The sequence below is a fragment of the Rhodamnia argentea genome, chromosome 4 (genome assembly GCF_020921035.1).
Source record: "Rhodamnia argentea isolate NSW1041297 chromosome 4, ASM2092103v1, whole genome shotgun sequence".
In the NCBI taxonomy this organism is placed as follows: domain Eukaryota; kingdom Viridiplantae; phylum Streptophyta; class Magnoliopsida; order Myrtales; family Myrtaceae; genus Rhodamnia; species Rhodamnia argentea.
In genome coordinates this window covers 14,608,437-14,626,756 of record NC_063153.1, presented here as the reverse complement: position 1 = coordinate 14,626,756, position 18,320 = coordinate 14,608,437, and the positions used below count along the sequence as shown (strand labels likewise).

The 18,320-nt window shown below is 39.8% G+C and overlaps 1 protein-coding gene across 1 annotated transcript; it reads right to left on the bottom strand.

Moving 5' to 3' along the window:
- Window positions 1-45: 45 nt before the first annotated feature.
- On the bottom strand, window positions 46-14,944 carry LOC115749145. The gene is given in 23 exon segments (XM_030685850.2): window positions 46-781; window positions 899-990; window positions 1,565-1,807; window positions 1,916-2,105; window positions 2,185-2,474; window positions 2,562-2,750; window positions 3,254-3,488; window positions 3,636-3,763; window positions 3,864-4,135; window positions 4,239-4,347; window positions 5,517-5,610; window positions 6,516-6,846; window positions 7,054-7,263; window positions 7,444-7,561; window positions 7,659-7,758; window positions 7,838-7,893; window positions 8,493-8,618; window positions 8,704-8,832; window positions 10,105-10,224; window positions 11,734-11,942; window positions 12,107-12,222; window positions 13,797-14,449; window positions 14,452-14,944. Coding segments are annotated over 23 exon segments (4,332 nt in total). The 5' UTR covers window positions 14,626-14,944; the 3' UTR covers window positions 46-633.
- Between the last annotated feature and the right edge of the window lie 3,376 nt (window positions 14,945-18,320).

Genomic DNA, 18,320 nt, shown 5'->3' with positions numbered 1-18,320 from the left:
AAAACAAAGAACTAGAAGAAAGCAAACAAGCAACCAAAGTAACAGTAAATGAAGAACAAATCTATGCTTCCATAAACAGTGAGATCCTTTACATACAAAACAATAGCGCAGTGACAACGTAAGCGATCAGTACAAAACCAAAACTAAGCTGACACGCTTTCCCAGAGCCAAGAATTGACGGTCCCCACTTTACATGATTACGCTCACTTTACAGCTCATGTAAATCTTATGACACGATCACAATCACTTTACAACTTATGTGAATCTTATGACTAATCCTTGCTTCTTAGTAAGTAACACAATGGCTAGAATTAGAGGTGCTACATCATCACATCCTGTACTTTGTGCCGAACCCGGAAGAAAGAATGCCTCTAGAAAGAGCGGCATTGAGAGCTCTGACCTTTTCCATTATTAACGGGATACCAGATCGAGTCGTCGTAACCGAAGAGCTGCTGCATGACTTAGAACTCCTTTCTCCCAAGAACCCCACCATTTATAAGTTGAAAAGAGAAGGTAATAAAAAAGACCCTGCTCTTTACAAACATCTGAAGATCCCCATGGAAACAAAAAGATAAATTGTATACAACTATAGTCCCGCTTGCCCAGCTAAACTCTACCTGATTAGTATGCACATTAGAACTGCCAGAACACCTCGGGATCGTTGCTGTACAGGGAGTGATCTTGGATTTCCTGGTTAGCCACGTGCCAATCAATGAGACGAGCTTGTATGATTTTGCACAGCACCAGCCCAGAAGGAAGCATCCACCATTCACTTTCATCCCTATTTGCCATCGAAATGAGAACATTAATATTTTTACTCTGGCCGATGCAGTGTCCAGCAAAAGAGAAGAAGGCATCAACAATGGCCATGCCACGGCAGCCAAAGACAGATACTTACGCACTAAAATTCCAGGACTGAAAGTTTGAGTTTGAATGCTTTTTTCCACTGTGGTTCCTGTAATGAAGAAGTCCACAAATAAAAGCAACTACCTGTTCAAGTGTGAAGTCATAGAGATGGTTAGAATCTGCTTTCTTGCCAAAACAAAAATCACCACTTGAATATGGTGTTCGACATGTCTCATTTGCTAAAACTGCCGTAAACAGCAGGCAGCATAGGTGAGTAGGAAGGAGGATAGATGCACACTCTTATTCTTGCATTGCTTCTCTATCAGATAGTAATACTTAAGAAAGCTAACTCTTTTACTATCAGATCAGAATATGAAGGAAAGATATCTCCAACATTAGCTGCTGTGTGACAGATGTGCGTCTCAGCATAAGTGTACACTTGAGAAGCAGTGTGAATATAATAAGACAAGGAACATGATGAAGGTACTTGAACCCACAACAAACCAACGGAAGAAGTTAGTCTTCCAGCTCATTGGCATATCCTAAAAATTATGTTCCTGGAGTAACGCCATCTTATTAACTGACAGCAGCAAAACAATAATCTTGAATCTTCATCTCATTAGTGGACACCATCAGACATACTAGTACATGCAAGGCACAAGTGATTACAAATTCTGCACTCCAGTATAAATGTAAGCTCAAGATGAAGAGAACTTACGACATTGATCAAGGACGCGATGTTCCATAAAGCATATACACGCGACAGGCCAGCTGATCGCCTTGGTCCATGACTAAATAATGCACTAATTCCAGCCGGGAAAGGATAAAGAATTGCAAGAGGGAGTATAGACAATGCTAAAAGGAAGTCCACCAGAGAAATGGAGTAGAGCTGCAGCAAAGTAAGCAAGACTAAGCTAAAGTCTCCCAATAGCAGCATTGAGACCACCAAACCAACGAGATCCTGCATCAACGAGAGAATCCATCAAAACAGTATTCTATAAATCCATCTGGATGTCAGAGAGAAAGGTTTATTGGCAAACTGGATGGACCTCATTTAAAGCATTTATACCTGATGACCAGCTGGTTTAGTATTATAGACGACGAAAGATAGGGGATAAAACATAGACTTCTTCTCTTTGAAAGTTCGAAAGCTTTTGGAATTTAGAACACCACCACACATCCTTCTACACGTCATTAGAGGTAGAGATTGTTTCACTGCTGAGTGGTCCACCAGATCATCCATGTAAGTTCGAGGCAAACTGCAAATACACCAGAAACTTCAACTTAACGGCACTACCAAAACTCTGGCCTCAAAGTAGCTTGCACGAATATAGTTACCATGGTTGCTGCTGAGGTTGCAACAAACCATCTTGACCTTCAATGGATGATGGTAAATTTTGATTTTCAATGGCACATGCTATAAGACCAAACTGGCAATATCCCGAAGCAGTAGGCTGAAAGGAAGCTAGGTTGAGATGCACGTCATATGTAACTAAAGTAGGGTTTGCATGTGTTTCTAGCCAGCTAACAATACGGCCAAGTGTTACTCTTAGTTGTCCACGGCGCACCAATCGCAATTGAGCATTCAGACCCGCCACTAGTCGATACCATATTGTAGGCGGTATTGCCTGAGATCAGATAATAAAGAACATGGCTTTAAGAAATATTACTCCAATGACGTGCAGAAAAATGATTGTAAGTACTAGCAATCTTACTTGGCTCATGAGGCTAGTGAGGATATTATCATTGTGAAGGCAAAAAGGAGCCATGTAGCTCCCGTCTCCTCCAAATATCAAGGACATAGGAAATCTTTGATTCAGAGGAGGAGGAAGATCAGCTCGCTTTTCATCTCCACCGAGGAAAAAATCCAAATAGCCAAGCATTAGGTCAGATGTTGAGGCCACCTGCATTATGACATGAAGATGAATCCTAGAAGAAATTTTTTTTTTTTTCCTCTTATCAAAATCCTAAAAGAAGCTGATAGCCTGAATTTTAGCATAGCTACTGTTCTTGGACAAAATGACACCACCATAGCATAAACTTCTACAACATATTTGTATTGGGATATATGATGTTTAGAAACGGATATATCTACCAATGGATACTCTTCTTATATAGTTAAATACGATTCAAACCCACAATATGATCATAAGGTACAAAAACCAACCTCTCCAATTCTTTTACCAGCCAGTGTGAAGTGCCAAAATTCTAGAAACTGAAAAGTACTATTTCTAGGGCACTATGTTTACACTGTTCGGTAATATAAAAAATCGGAAAAAAAGACTGTAGGATGTGTGAACTGACACCATCAACCTCCGCAACAGATGGTAAATTGAAGTGAGAAGATATATCAAAAAGACCAGCCAACGTCAAGCTAATAGATCTACAAGCTTTGCCGATATCAAACCTTAATTCCCTCGTAAAGAGCACGTGAACGGCAAGAACGTAAGCAAGCATGATCATATTCCGACCGGACAAATTCTCGAAGTTGCTGTAGTTTGCTTTTGCGACAACGCTGGAGCCATGACCATGACAGTGGATAGGCGAGAAGAGAGAGAATCCTGTAGACCGATCCCTCCCACCATTGGTAAGCAGCTAAACTATTAATCTCATCTACAAATCTGTTAAATGCATCCTCGAATCTGCATATATTTAGGTGAGAAGAATCGTCATGAGTATGGATAATGAAGCTATGGGAAAACTAAAATTCCAGACAGGCAGAGAGGTGGATTTGAATCCCATGGTATCTTTATTTAAGCAGTGAGGGTCCTAGGGAGAGGGGCACTTACACAATCTCTATAATTTCTTCAGGAGGAGAGTGAGGTAGATGCCAAGGTTGACTAAAGGTATTTGCCCCCATGAAGTACATTCTGTGAACGTGGCTTTGAGATTCCTCAATCCTATTTGTTTCCATAACCTGAAAGATTACATCAATAACATAATACATACGAGAAGTTGGTAACAGAATTTTAGGTATCAGAAGCAATAAGATGGAAGAGAGCAATTAAGGGAAGTACCTCATTTAGTGACTCCAGAAAAGGGAAAGAATGATCTATTCGAGAACTACGTCGAGGAGGAACAATGGCCGGCAATTCTTCACCACCAACATACTTCATCCGTGCAACACTAAGGACTAGAGCTAACAGGATGAGGACAGTCAGGAGTATTAGACTAAATAACCATGGCCCACCAAAAGTGTATATTAGCTCTTCAAGTGCAGTATAACAATTTGGCATATGAAATCTTTCGGAAACGCATTTGTATGGGCAAGGAGTTTCTGTCACGCCACCTGTTAAAGAAGACGAAGGCCACACAAAATCAATAACTAGAGCTTCAAGAAATTTGAAAGCTCCTAATAGTACATTTCAAAATCACAATGAAATATCAGACACCTCTCACTGCCATGTATATTGCACGGTGGGGAAGTTCGTGAAGTGGACAATCCTGACAAAGGGCTCTATCTGATCCACTTACATTCTTATAAGTACCCAAGGGGCATTCCTGCCACAGATTTTGAGAGATTAAGTTGGAACACATAAAGGAAAATAGTAATTGCATCAGCCTATGCCAATCATACAAAAGAGTAAATTCAGCAAAATCGCATGAGCTGGATGGTACTAAGTGAACCATACAGGCATTGCAGAGCATACTTGAAGTCATCTCAGCTTTTGCAACTTTAGTACTCGTCAACAAGGGCATTCTAGTGCGAGTAGATTCTAATCCACGACTTGTATAACTTGCTGAGACCCTGTGAAGTGCACCTATCTAACAGACTATTAAATCGATTATCATTTGGTCTATCATGGCCACTAAACTTTCAATTGTCTCAATTTGTCACTAAGTAAGTCCATTGATCAGCTCCCTCTGACTGGCCTCCATTATCCTTATATGATTTTCCTTTTTAGATGGTTGCTACCTGCTATTGTCGACATGTTGAATTTGGTGCCATTCCAATGTTTGATAGCATTAATAGGTCCCACTTGTTGATCATCAACCATGCTGATGTTAATTTTTTTTTTTTTTTGGTCGAATGCTGATGTTAATTAGATTGTTAGTAATTAGGAGGATTTCTTTACCATGATGAGGTGTCCGAGGCTCTTCAAGCATAAGACTTGTCACCACTTAGTACCATACTCCCCATCCCACACAAAGGCAATTAGTAGAGCATCAAATCGAGTGGGTCCAGGCATTTTCTCTCTCCTCTCTTGTTGCCAGCAACCAATTTGAAGCGAGATTAGGCCCTTTACCAGGTTTTCACCGCCTTCCTGTGTGCGGTTTCTTACTTGTTTCAATTCAATCCCCTGGTCTTCGGTGACGAGACAGATGTCTTTTCTAGTCATCGGCAATGGGTTAATGATTAAAATTGTTATTCTCATTTCTTGTACTTCTTTCACTTATACCAGCACATAGATGCCACATTCCACTATGGGCAAAGAGAAATCTAGACAGAAAGCAATGGCAGCAACCTGTGGATACACTTTATGAAGTTCATTGACCAAATTTAAACAAATTATAGTTAAATGAGTTAAATAGGAGTACAGCTAAGTCAATAAGCGATTTCTCAGTGTTGAAAACCAAGATCATACATTATCTTCTCTAATGACAAACCCACTCTAAACAATCTATTATACTTGATTTTTGAAACATCAACAGATTTGATGATAGTTTACCTTGCAAAAAACACCATAAAGCCCCTTTGGGCAGGCCTTTCCCGTTATAGTTCCATTTTCACCAGGACGACCACGGCCTCTGCCTAATCCTCCCCTGCCATTAGGAAAAGAATTCAGACCATTAGAACAACCATACTTTACTGATGTAGGCCACCTAAGTATGAAACCAATCCACATGGCAAAATCACAATGTTTATTTGGTAGCATCACTAACGTTTCACGTAGTGGTCTTTTATTCATCCTAGATGGTAAAGAGATGACAACGTGGAAAGCAACTAAAAAACTTTGAGGCTATCTGAAAGTCTGTTTAGCACTAGAGGAGAGGGTATTGGTTCAGGCATCAAATTTTACTTTTCAACTTTTTAAGCGGGATGAAAACGGTATATCCAAAGAATTTTAGTGCAAAGACTGTGCACCTCAATTCAAGTACCAGCCCTTGCACCCCAACGCCAACAGAGGTCAGCTTTCTTGAGTGATGACAGCCTAACATGATTAGAGTATCCTCTGTCTTCGCGTACAAATAAACCATGCAAGTCTACGCTCACACGATTATTGTAGGAATAAACTTTGGTTGCCAGAAGGCTTGCAGCCAAGAAAGTCAATTATGTTAAAAAACCTAAAACTTTCTGAGAAAACTTGAAGAAATGTAGCGAGTGTTCTGTCATGATGACAAAAGAACAAACTCCTACAAGGCACATTTCTCCTTCTTTAAGCCATTTATTTACATTTCTAAAGACTATATAGCAGCCCAGAGAAACAAAAGCTTGGAGCGAAATTTGGCAAGCATTAATCGACACATGGAAAGAATGTATGATGACTGGTCAGCCAATTGAAAAAAGAGGTCAGGTCAAAAATCAGTAAGTAAAAATGAAAAACCTCAACCGCATCAAAACCTAGAGCTAGAGTAATTTATCCGAATCAAGCAGTGAACATGTGCATGTACATAAGCATGCTAATTGATGCACTCAAATTTGAATGAAGAAATTAGTAGATACAAACCCCGTGTGGATGTTTCCTTTGACACTGGCTAGAGGGTAATATTCGTCCCCAACAGGAATACTTGACCAGTGAAAGTGAACTCTCCCACCACCTCCACCACCACCCCCATTGGGACTCCCATGTCCTCCGACCGTAGATATGATAGAAGAGTCACCAAGAACCAAGGCGTGAATAAACAGAAGAATAGTTCCACCAGATCCACCTCCAGGTCCTACTTCTGAGATGGTCCTACCATTTGTTTCTCTTATACGCTCTCCAAAACTCTCTCCATCTGCTCTAATGGAACCATCAATCGACAGACTTGACAATGAGTGCTCCAGCGAACCCATTACTGCTCAAATCAATAAAAAAAAGATCAGCATCTGTGCCACAAAAGTGAGATCACTAACTTAATGTCTAACTTAATGTAAAGATCCCAAGCAAGCTGGTCCTCAAAAGATATCCTACGAGTAATGACTAAAACCGCATTATCACAAATGTCTGAAAGAAAAAATAAGTGTGAAATCGACATGGCAGCCGTGTTTTACTGAAACTTTACCTATGATACCACCCCCAGCAGTTGCACCGGCAAGACTATCATTCCCACTACCACTACCAAGCTCACAAGGCAATTCGGCATTCCCATATGAGACCCCACCTAAGATAAAAATCCCATCATGATATCCATCCCCACCTTTCCCACCATGCCCACCACCACCACCGACCCCATTATCCATAATTTTACCTCTACCAACGCCACCAGTGCATCCTGCAGGGCATAATGAAGATCTGTAAAACTCATGCAAACATAATAAACAGCGGATAATGAATGTAAAAGTGTTGAAATTAAGATGCTCCTTGTACTTAAAAACAATGATTTTGCAAAACCTAATCATCATGAAATACACACACACACACACACACAAATGAGATAGTGTATCCTCCCTACCAAGCCCAGATACAGTGACTCTTCCTGTGGAGTGTACAAGTACTGTTCTGACCCAGTGAAAATGCAGCACGGAACCTGTAATGCTTCCTTCAACATTTATATCTTCGACACGACAGATCTGCAAAACCGATGTCAGAACACAAAGGCCAAATCATTTTCCAGTGAAAGAAACAGATCTGACTTATACAGGGTGAACCAGCTGGCCAGTAAGAAACCTGAAGAGTGAATGACAATGAAGAATTGACATTGCAGTCTTCAGGTGGATGTAGTAACTCTCTTGGACAATCCTGGAGCTCACAATAAAGTTGTGGAGTCCTATAAAACACAAAAATGAACTTAAAGATGCGATTGCATCAACATGCACTATCTGCAATTGGCAAGCCCCCCAACTTACAAGTCATCATCACTGGCAGTTTCCAAAGGACCTCGCAGCATAGACCCTGGTCCAACCTTCACAAATTAGTAGATAATCAGCCCAATGTGTAGAGAATATGCAATAGAGAGAAAAATAAGTTCAAGACAAAGCACAAGAAGCATATGAGATTTTACTCTAAGCAAAAATCCAGTTACATGGGGACTAATGTAGGTAATCCCATGCTATATAATATGACCACCAACACTGTGCCTCGTATTTCTTGTTCGATAGACCAATGGAATCAATTGGAGACAACAAATTAAAATCAAACAACAACAGCTACGTCAAACTGATTCATTTAGCAAAACTTGGAAACTAGAAAAGCAAGACATAACCCACTAAAGCGAAACCAAGAAATGAAGTCAGCGTAAAATATTCCAATGGAGTCAAGCTAATGATTGCAAGAAAATCTCTATTCTCTGTAATGACAGCTATCTGAGCAAGTCATCGAGAAAGTTTAGTTGTTCAGCCAGTCAAAAGGTGAAAGGCGAGAGAAAACATCAGGAGTTTCAGCATAATACTTCAGTCCAAATATGTAACGGTTGAAAATAAATCTAATGTGGATATGACTCGTACTTGACAAAGAATAGTAGTCTATATAAGGGAATTAGGAGAAAATGGGTCTTCATCTTACACTGATGCAGTAGAATAATGATATAACCAAGCGTTGAGCCTCAATGAGATCGCCTGGCCCTGATAAATTCAGGGAACCTTGTCCATGAACTCCTAGATTTGCATTTGAATGTATTACAGATGATTCCTGGTACAAGGAGAATGTGTGTTATTTTATAGCACACCACAACCCAAGTCTGGAACAAAAACGAAAGTAGGAAGAGATAAACTACCCTCAGAACCACAAGATTGCTAGCCTCAAGCAAGGATGTCGCCAAAATTGCATCGTGGCCACCATCAATAAGCATCTTGGAGTTCCACATCAAGTGCATTTTGACCGACATACGAAGTGCTCCATAAATCTAAAGTAATAAAGTGTGATTGAGACATTAACTTCATTAATCAGTCATTGACAAACCCAAAAAACCAAAAGGAAAAGCAAGGGTTCCACATTTCAGGTTTGATCGTCGTTATGGTTTTCTCTGCAGAAGCTTGCATGCTCTCATATTACTCATTTGAAAGACAAACTTTATTGTCTTAGATCAAGATTCAGAGTAACATGATATGGCGTCAACATGACTTCCATTCAGGATTTTCAATACTTCAATTTTTTGTCATTTATAAGATGTTGGGTTTGGAAGAATAGCACTTCTAGTTGCAAGTACCCGTACAGAAAATTAGGTCATAGTCCTTCCACGGGTATAGACAATGATGGAAACTGGAAGTTCTATTCTAACGAATGAAAGAGTAACAATTTGATGCATTTTTCTTACTTCCTCATTTATAATTCATTCAGCATAACAAGGCTAGATGTTGTGCCACTTACACGATTATTTTTGAAGTTATGTTTGAAAACATCTTTTAAACCACATTCTTTCAATAAATCAAGTTGTGCCAGCCAAAACGCTATCCATTTTTGCTTACTCTAAAGAAGAACCTTCTCCACATATTATGATAGTAATTGGATAAGAGGCTTGCAAATCCCCAGTAAGTGTCCAAAGCAATGAATCTCGGGTTATCCGGTAATTTCTGAGTATGGTGCAGAATCCATGGAATCCGCTATAAGTCTGATAATCTTAAATCAATTTGTAGCCATACCAGGAACTTTATATCAACAAAACTAACAAGTGATGCACCTTCAAAAAGACATCAGGATGGTATATCCATCTCTAACTAGCATTGACCTTTTGGGCTGCTCTAAATATGAGATCAGCAGCAAAAGAAGGTTTATCAGTCACGATTTCTTAATTTCCTTCTATTGGCACTCTTAGTCTAGATTACGATTTGAAAATTGTTTAAATACTACTCACAGCAAACTCCCGCACAACTTCTAGGAATGGAACTAGTATCAATTCAATAAAGTTCTAACAAGGAGAACAAGCTTTCATAGTATAACAGCATAGATAATTAACACATCTTTTTGTGTCTCAACAATTACATAGTTGAGATGCTACTGTACATTAGGACAAGAATAGTAAGTACTAAAAGTTCGAATGCAGTACTTATTCCCAAACCTGACTATAAATCATGCACAGAAGAGAATGCATATTTGTATCCGTGTAAAGCTGCAGTCATAAATATTAAACTTGCAGAGATAAATGCAAAGGAAGGAGGCAATAAGGCCAGTGACTTGCCTTCATTACAGAGTCGCTCATTAAAAGCTCTTCTGCCATTAACTCAAATTCTGATGTGCCAAGATGTGCCAGTCCAAAGCTCAGCATAGCACCAGATGACAACCGAAGTTGGCCTCGAACCTACACATCCATGCTCTATTAGCAAAGAGAAAATGACAACGCAATATAGCAAGAATTGCCTTGCTACCTAAAAGTTAAAACCAAGACCACTGTTTCGGCTAACTCGAGGGGAAAGTCTGATAAACAATTTCTTCAAGCAATTTAATTAGCTTAAATTGTCAGTTAAAGCGTACAGCCTCATATCGAACGTGCCAATGTACATGAATTACAATTTCCTGCGCTTATGCTCTTTTCTGTCGATAATGAATGCCCACTCTTTCTCCATAATTTTTTCTTACAGCAGAAGCCTCTGCTTCATCTGGCCAAACCAGCCTAGTCAAAGGACAAAGGCACGGTAAATTGTGTTACTACCAAAAACACCTCAAGGAACTTCCAATTGAACATGTGGGCAACATTTGAATATCTTGTAAGCATTCTTTTCTGGGCACATGATTGTAAGCATATTGCAAACTAATCCCAAAAGCCAGATCATGTCTCCGAGCAAAATCATGACTAAAGCATTCATGAGTCAAAGATAATATGAGCAAGCAAATAAAGTTCCCGCATCATACAGAACGGAAGGGAGGTGGAACCACAAAAGTTAAATTTTCTGACAGATTGCAAACAAGTAATATTTTTTACTTGAAAATACTGTTTCCTAAGTAAACCAAAGCACAGAAAAAGAAACCAAAACTTAGGAGCCTAAGGACTAAATAGAGGGCAAAGTTCCACATATTATTCACCCCGATTGGCAAATTTTAAACTGAAACTATTGAATTTTAACTCCAGTATTTGGTATAATCAATCATAAAAGGGGAGAAGAATGAGAACTAAAGCATGCCGTGTTGCACAAGCAAAACCTCAAGAAAAGATGGACAGTACAGACTTTAGGTTTCAAAATCCTACATTGTCTCCTATAATTAGCAAGTTCACTATGCTAGGGTCATGTGAGTTCACGAAAAACAGATAACCCTCCATTCTTGAATTAATTAAACATGTCATATAGAAACTATTCAAGTACAAGAAAAATAAAGTCAGGAACCACATAAAGAAGGGGCCAAAACTTGGAACCCCATTTGGTATGCTGAATTTAATTTTGTTATACTCTTTCCACTATTTTTTTTGGTTCTATTAAGATTACGAGAGAAAATGAGGTTGAGAAGCTTCATTCTTTGACTAACTCAAGATGCATTCAATAAATATTAGATTACACATCCGCTGGTAAGTATTTCCAGAGAAAGTGCACAATGGCCACCTGATTAGGAAAAAAACCAAGCCCTCTGATGCCTAAAGGTCGAAACAACAAAGGATTTCTACCAAGCACAATCGACTCAAAAGCATAACTGTGAAACACAGTATTGAGACCTGAACCAATCCGATGGTTGAAGCACTTTATGGCCTACTAGAAACTTACCAAATAAACAAGGAATGCATATATTCTTGAGAAGTTGAAAAGAGTTTCAACAAACCACAATAATTTTGGAGAGAATATAACACAGCAGAAATAGAGCAAGAAAGTTTTTCACCAACCTGGACACGACCCCAATACAGAGGAACACAAGCCTTAGCATGATTCTGAATATAAACATTTGTCCAAAGCGGCTGTTTAGGGAACTCCAGCAGAAGAGTGTCAGTATGAGTGGACAAGTTGTGATTGTTGACAGTAAGACTCCGAGGTACAGCATCATAGTAGGTCCCAGAAGCGCCTGAATTTTCAGGACAACCAAAGCTTCTTCCCCCTGAAAAAAAAAAAAGTCGAGATATTATAACAGTGCAGTCAGGGAAATTCCTTACTGTAAGTCTACAAGGGAAGCTCACAGAGAATCTTTGTATAACTTTAAGTGCACTCCAATTGGATAACTCTAGATGTACATTAGAATATAAAATTAGGGTCTGGTCTCACCGTGGACAAAGTATCCTGTGTCATCATGTCTACTGAAAACATTTATGGAGATTCTTCCACCCCCTCCTCCCGCAAAACCGCTGCCACCTGCAGCACTAATAGTGCCACTTCCAATCCTGCATTCTAGAAGGATCTAGTTTAGTTCACAATTTGATGCAATTCTCATTGACATGAACACAATAACAGAAGACACTTCATCAAACAGAAATGACTACATTGATAAATGATGCATCTGATTGATGTGGCTTGATGCAAGCATAGCAACAAATATAATGCTACACAAAAAACCCTAGAGCAGTATGCCTGCATGCATATTTCTAGTAAAAAAAAATTCACGATCGGCAGTATATAGCCAGTTTCTCGTGAAGCCCTTAGAGTGCTCTTGCAAGTTGCCACCAAAACATAAACAGCAGTTGCTGCTCTTACCCTTCGAGAAGCGAAGTAACATGAATGAAAACAACTGGGCCTTCAACATCATTTTAGTTGAAATGAGCAGTCAATAAACGAATTACAAAGAGTTTGATCGTAAATTACAAACGATGGCACCAGTATTACATTAGAGAGCAGGATACCAACTACTTAAGACATCTGCTACAAAAAATAGTAAGGCATATATGCAGCCACACCATCAAAGCAATAGCTTTTTATGCTTGGCTGTTCTAGTTTCAACATCAGAATTTGCAAAAGTTGCATCAAAGCAAGATATGGGGATTAATCTACCAGTTACGTTGAATGAACTATCAAATTTATTCTCAAAGTGAATAAGAAATCCTATTCCTATGTATGACTCCAGATATTAGCATATACTTCCACGTTTACCCTTCAGCAGTGATGCAGGAGCATAATTTAGTTTTTAGTTTCTTAAGTCTTTTCCTTTTTCTTAAGTCTTTAATGATGTTATTAGGGTAACAGTCGTGCCAGTCATGCGGCTTTCAATGAGCTCCAACAGTGAGACTAGAAGTTAATATATCAAATCACGAGTTGAGAGATTGAAATCCTAGCATAAATAGTTCTTTAAGTCTCTTTCTTATTAGGTTTATTCATTCAATAGAAAGTATTGGTTTTTCCATTGACCCTAGATATCTTTCCTCTGTTCCAGCATCAATCCGACTTGTTTGGCCCAGTTTTTGTTCTTTTTGCTATCTTCTATATCTCCGACTACATCAAATTGGTATCAGAAACCCTTGTTACGGTTTTTCCCTACATCAAGCACCTTCAATAAAGAAGCACTTTAATGATAGAAATTTCTACGTAGCCAACCATCAAAAGAAGATACTCCCTAGCTTCATGATGCATGCCCCCCTCTATAATTGGATGGACACGTCCATGACGTACTTCACAGACAAAGAATTGGTTTCATAACTGAAGTTAGAGCAACTTATTGTCATTCTGAATCAATAAGAATAAGGTCACTATCTTTTCTTAAAACAGCTGCAGTATCTATTATAAGACGAAAAGAACCCTCTATATATGCAACTAAGAATCTTACACTAAACAAGATTGACATAGTCATCAGCTAGCAAAAACAATGAAAAACACTTGGGACATCAAATCTAATGTCACTCAACTTTTACACCGGCCATGATACACAGAACACTAACTACAATCAATTCCAGAAATCATGATGCACTAGGAGGCTAAGAAGAACATCGAAATGTGGCTTAAATTACTCAAAAGGAAGAGACATTACATCCTATGTGCCTGAATATAAATGCTGCCGCCACTGCCTCCTCCACCCTTGACACCACCATCACCTCCATCCGCCAAAAGACTCCCCGAGACCTCGATTTCACTCTCCACCTCGAACTTAATCCTCCCACCTCCCTCCCCACCATAATCCTCTTCCTTACTTGTGGTCCCTCCCTTACTCCCATAGCTATATGGCTCGTCCAAAGACTGCCAAGAATATGCATCTCCACCCCACACATCATCGGGGAGCTTCTTATTATCAGTCAAACAATTCGCCCCTCTTCCACCATGTCCGCCGCCCGCCCCCTGCACCCCCTGCGGGGTGCCGCTTGTCTCCGCCGGCGGCTCGCCGGCCAATCCGGAAACATTTATCAGAGACCCGTCAATCAAACTAACACTCTGAGCTACCACATGCACTGTACCAGCGACAATAACCCCATTTTGGCCTAGACTAAAATTGCCACTTATATTAAACAACATGAAACAGCCCCCAAATGGGCAGCTAAGATGAACACCCGGAAGTATATATAAATTCCCTAAACCTTTAATATACACATCGCCATCGAACTCTAAGGTTTTATTCAGCTCACAGGTCGAATCAATAGAACCAACTCCTTCAAGATCCTCGCATGACAAGGGGGTGGGAGCGGCAGGGCAGGCGGCGGAGGCGGCGAGGGTGGCGTGTAGTCGCCGTGGAACCCGAGCACGTCGTGGTCAGCGACAACCGAGAACTCGTCCCCTAGACCACCAGAAAGAGCGGGCCTTATGGTGGAAACATCAAGAATGTGAAGAATTATGAAGCACAGAGCTTTGATTGCGATTCGAGCCATTTCCCAATGAAGAGGCTCGTCGGAAACAAGGGCTCAGAGGGAGGAATTGGAGAAGCTCTGGCGGGTCATCGGGCACAATGCGGTCGAGCAATTTTCTTGATATTGCGTGATGATTCGATCGAATTATCCTCTGGATTGGGGACAGGAAGTTGCTTGGGGAGGGAGGAAACGGTGCGAGATTGGACTGGTGAATTGGAGGTTGAATTTCTGCGTAATTATAATAAGTTGGTTCTGATGAAATTACGGTTGAATCGTCGTCAAGAAAAGGGACGTCGAAAGGTGTGTCCATCCAGTAGGGGAAGGGGAAGAGGAAGAAGAAAGATGAACAGGTGGACGGAAAGCGGCACATGTGCATCGCACGTGTGCGCTCTTCGAAAGACCCCAATTGTTTTTATTTATTTGTCCATTTAGGATTATTTTTTTTTCAATTGGGCCAATAATTAGGTGGAGGTCAATCCAGGCCCAAATTTGCACGACTCTAGGATGGAAATTGAATAGGTTTCATTCACGGCTCGGTTCGGTTCGATTCGATAGGGCCGTGACAGTAAATTAACTTCTCTATGTTTCACCATGATAAATGAAGCGGAATGAAATGATGTTACCCATTCAATCATCTTATGATTCGGAAAATTTAGACTCGAATTCGATCTAATAAGCCCACTGGCAAATGGAATTTGATCACCAATTATGCATCAATTAGTGGACTACTTCAACGTCATAGTTCCTAATGGGCCAAAATTGGCCCAATTAGGAACCACTAAACAAAGCCGAATCACTCCCTAGTCACTACACAGTTCTTCACTGGCTTCTCGAGCCCAAGATGATGGAGTTTTGTACTTGGGTTGGCTCATATGCATAGTCCACATCCCCACAAATGTTTTTTTCTCCAAAAGTAAACAAACAAACAAAAAAAAAATCAGAAAGATTGTAAAGAGTCAAAAGGTTCCAGCTGAAAGCACCTAGGGAGGTAGAGCAGGATCAGCCATCTGGTTCAATTTTTAATCCAACGCCTGAGATTTCCAAACAATTCTCGTATTTGAATATTCGCGTGGGCCGGCCCGTCGATTTCGCCGATATCGAGGAATCTCACAGTGGTCCAGCCCACTATTTTATCGACCAAATCTGTACTTGCTCCGGATTAATTTATAGATGGGAATATGAAGAAAAGCACGATTTTGTTCTGTTTGTCAATTGGTTAGGTAAAAAGGCAAAGCCAATTATCAATGTGCTTAGAAAGTGAGCTGAGGACTAGGAAGATGGTTTAGTGTGTGCTTTTAGTGTTTAAAGAAGTCCCTCAATTATTCTATCTTTGGAAAGAAGGCAACTTTAGCAGGTCCAATGCTGTGAACCCAATCATGGTTCACATGGATTTGTTCATATTTTTATCAGATTGATGAGTGGCCTTTGGGGGCCATTTCACATGCTTTTTGAACAAGCTTGTGGAGGAGCCTATCCAGGTCTGAGTTCTTTGATGGCATGTGGGCCTTCTTTGGGGCCCAATGTGAGACCATGGTTAAGGTAAAGGAGGGATGCCCCAAATTGGGATTTGCTAAAAGTGATCTCCCTTCTTCACCATCTCAGCAATAGGAAGAGAAAAATGATTTTTGCATGGTGCAAAGGAAAAACACAAAAAAACAAAAGGAATGAGAAGAGAATTTAGGAAAACATGTATCCTTTGACTTGGATAAGAGCTATCTAGCTCCTATCCTCTATATGAAAGATTGTGAACGACTGTTACGAAGTCAAAACTACGTATGCATACGAAAGTTGTATATGGATATGCTCGTGAAATAGTAGAAGCTGGATAGTTCTTACCCGCCCGAGTGCAAATTAAGTCCCTAGATAGATGATCGTTTGATGTGCTTTCGTCCCTCCCTGATTATAACTATTACCGGACACACGGTGAATTTGTAGAAGTTTAGTGGAAGCATGGCTGATTGTTGGAGGCAATCAAACTAACGCATAATTGGAGGCAAACCGCATATAAACATCATGTTATGGGTAAGATCTAGATAGCTCCTGTCTAGGTTCAAATTGGGTCTCATCTTTGGAATCAAGTTATTATAATGGATATAATCATCATACATTTTTTATTCAATAGAGGGACTTTGCTACCCTTATATTCCATCTCTTACTCCGAGAAAGTACCATATGTATTAGTTGCAAAACTGACATGGCGGAACGATTTAACTGTATTGTCTTGTGATATGCATTACCGCTAGTATTACATTTCAATTATTAACGATGATCGTGTATGATCGGATCGCCCTTAACATGCCATTGCTGCGTGATGCGTTCGATGCATAAAATACTTTCCCGGCTTTTTTCTAGGCAGCCAAATATCCCGCCAGTGTCTTGAAACGATGGTTGTGTGGTCATTATTGAGAGCACTAGATTGAATCCTCAGCCCCATGCCCCACATATAACATAACACGAATCGGCTACCATCATGTAAAGTGACACTCAACGGCGGCAAATTAACCCCACGTCAATTTACCCGCCAAAAAAGAAACAAAAGAAGTTGTCACCTTCATTTCTTTTTCTTTTCCCCCACTCCCTTTCATTGTCAACCTATAACTTAGGATTTCATAATGTCATTTTCACGGAGCTACCTCCAAGAACTTTTACCCACCGCTAAAGCTTTGGCCAATGTAATGTGCCTCTCAAATATTTAACTCAATTGGACACACATTAGACAACTACATATCACTTATAATAACCCATTTCGACCGCCAAATTAATTTTCAAAGATTTAATCTTGTAGACTAATTGAGTCGATTCTCCACTCAACAAGAGATGGCCAAGTGGGTGTAGTCCTACTCCGCAATCCACATAAACATTCAAAAGGATTAATCATGGTACGTTTGTTTCGCGAAAATGAATGATTCGGTCCTAAAAGCGATTGGTTATACTCCTTGAAATAACTACCCAATAAAAAATGTTCTCATTAACGACAATAAGTTATGTTTAAATATTTTCGCGAACGATGAAAATTTATTTTTCATTGGCTAAACAACTAAATAAGGTTAAGCAACTAAATAAGGGAAATTTGCCACTATCGATGAACTGTTCTTTTTTCCTTCCACGCTTTGCTAGCATAACAGTTTTTTCTTTTGTGACTATGAGAATAACAGCATGTTATGGACTCCAGATTCTTGAAGGAGTGGACCCCACAATAATTTTAATTATTTGTCATTAATTTTTGTGGCTCACAATATATTATCATTGTAACGGCAAATAAAAAAACTAACACATAAGCATATTCATTTTCTTCCCTTGTATTGGGTATGATTAATGTTTTGAAAATCAGACTATCGTCTAATTAAGTATACTCGACAAGTATGTCAAGGCACTAAACTAATAACATTTTACCAAAAAAAAACAAAAAACACAGGTGTAAATTTAGTTGGTATTCTTCAAAATTGATGTAAGGTTTTGCCCCCTTGCAGCAAGCATGGGCAACTGCGAAACTTGTCGGCAGGTAACATGCATCTGGGCTTGAGTGGGACGTGGGGTTGGAGGAGGTCTATCGAAGTCACGTTCAAGATGGTCCATGCCTTTGCTTTGGCTTTTTTTCCTTGATAACGATGGGACTAAACTCTAGATTCATAGAGTCCAAAGTCCTCCTAAATAATTTGATTGCGGGACCATATAATTACCGCTCTTAGGGACCGGTCAGAAGAAGAAGCTTATGC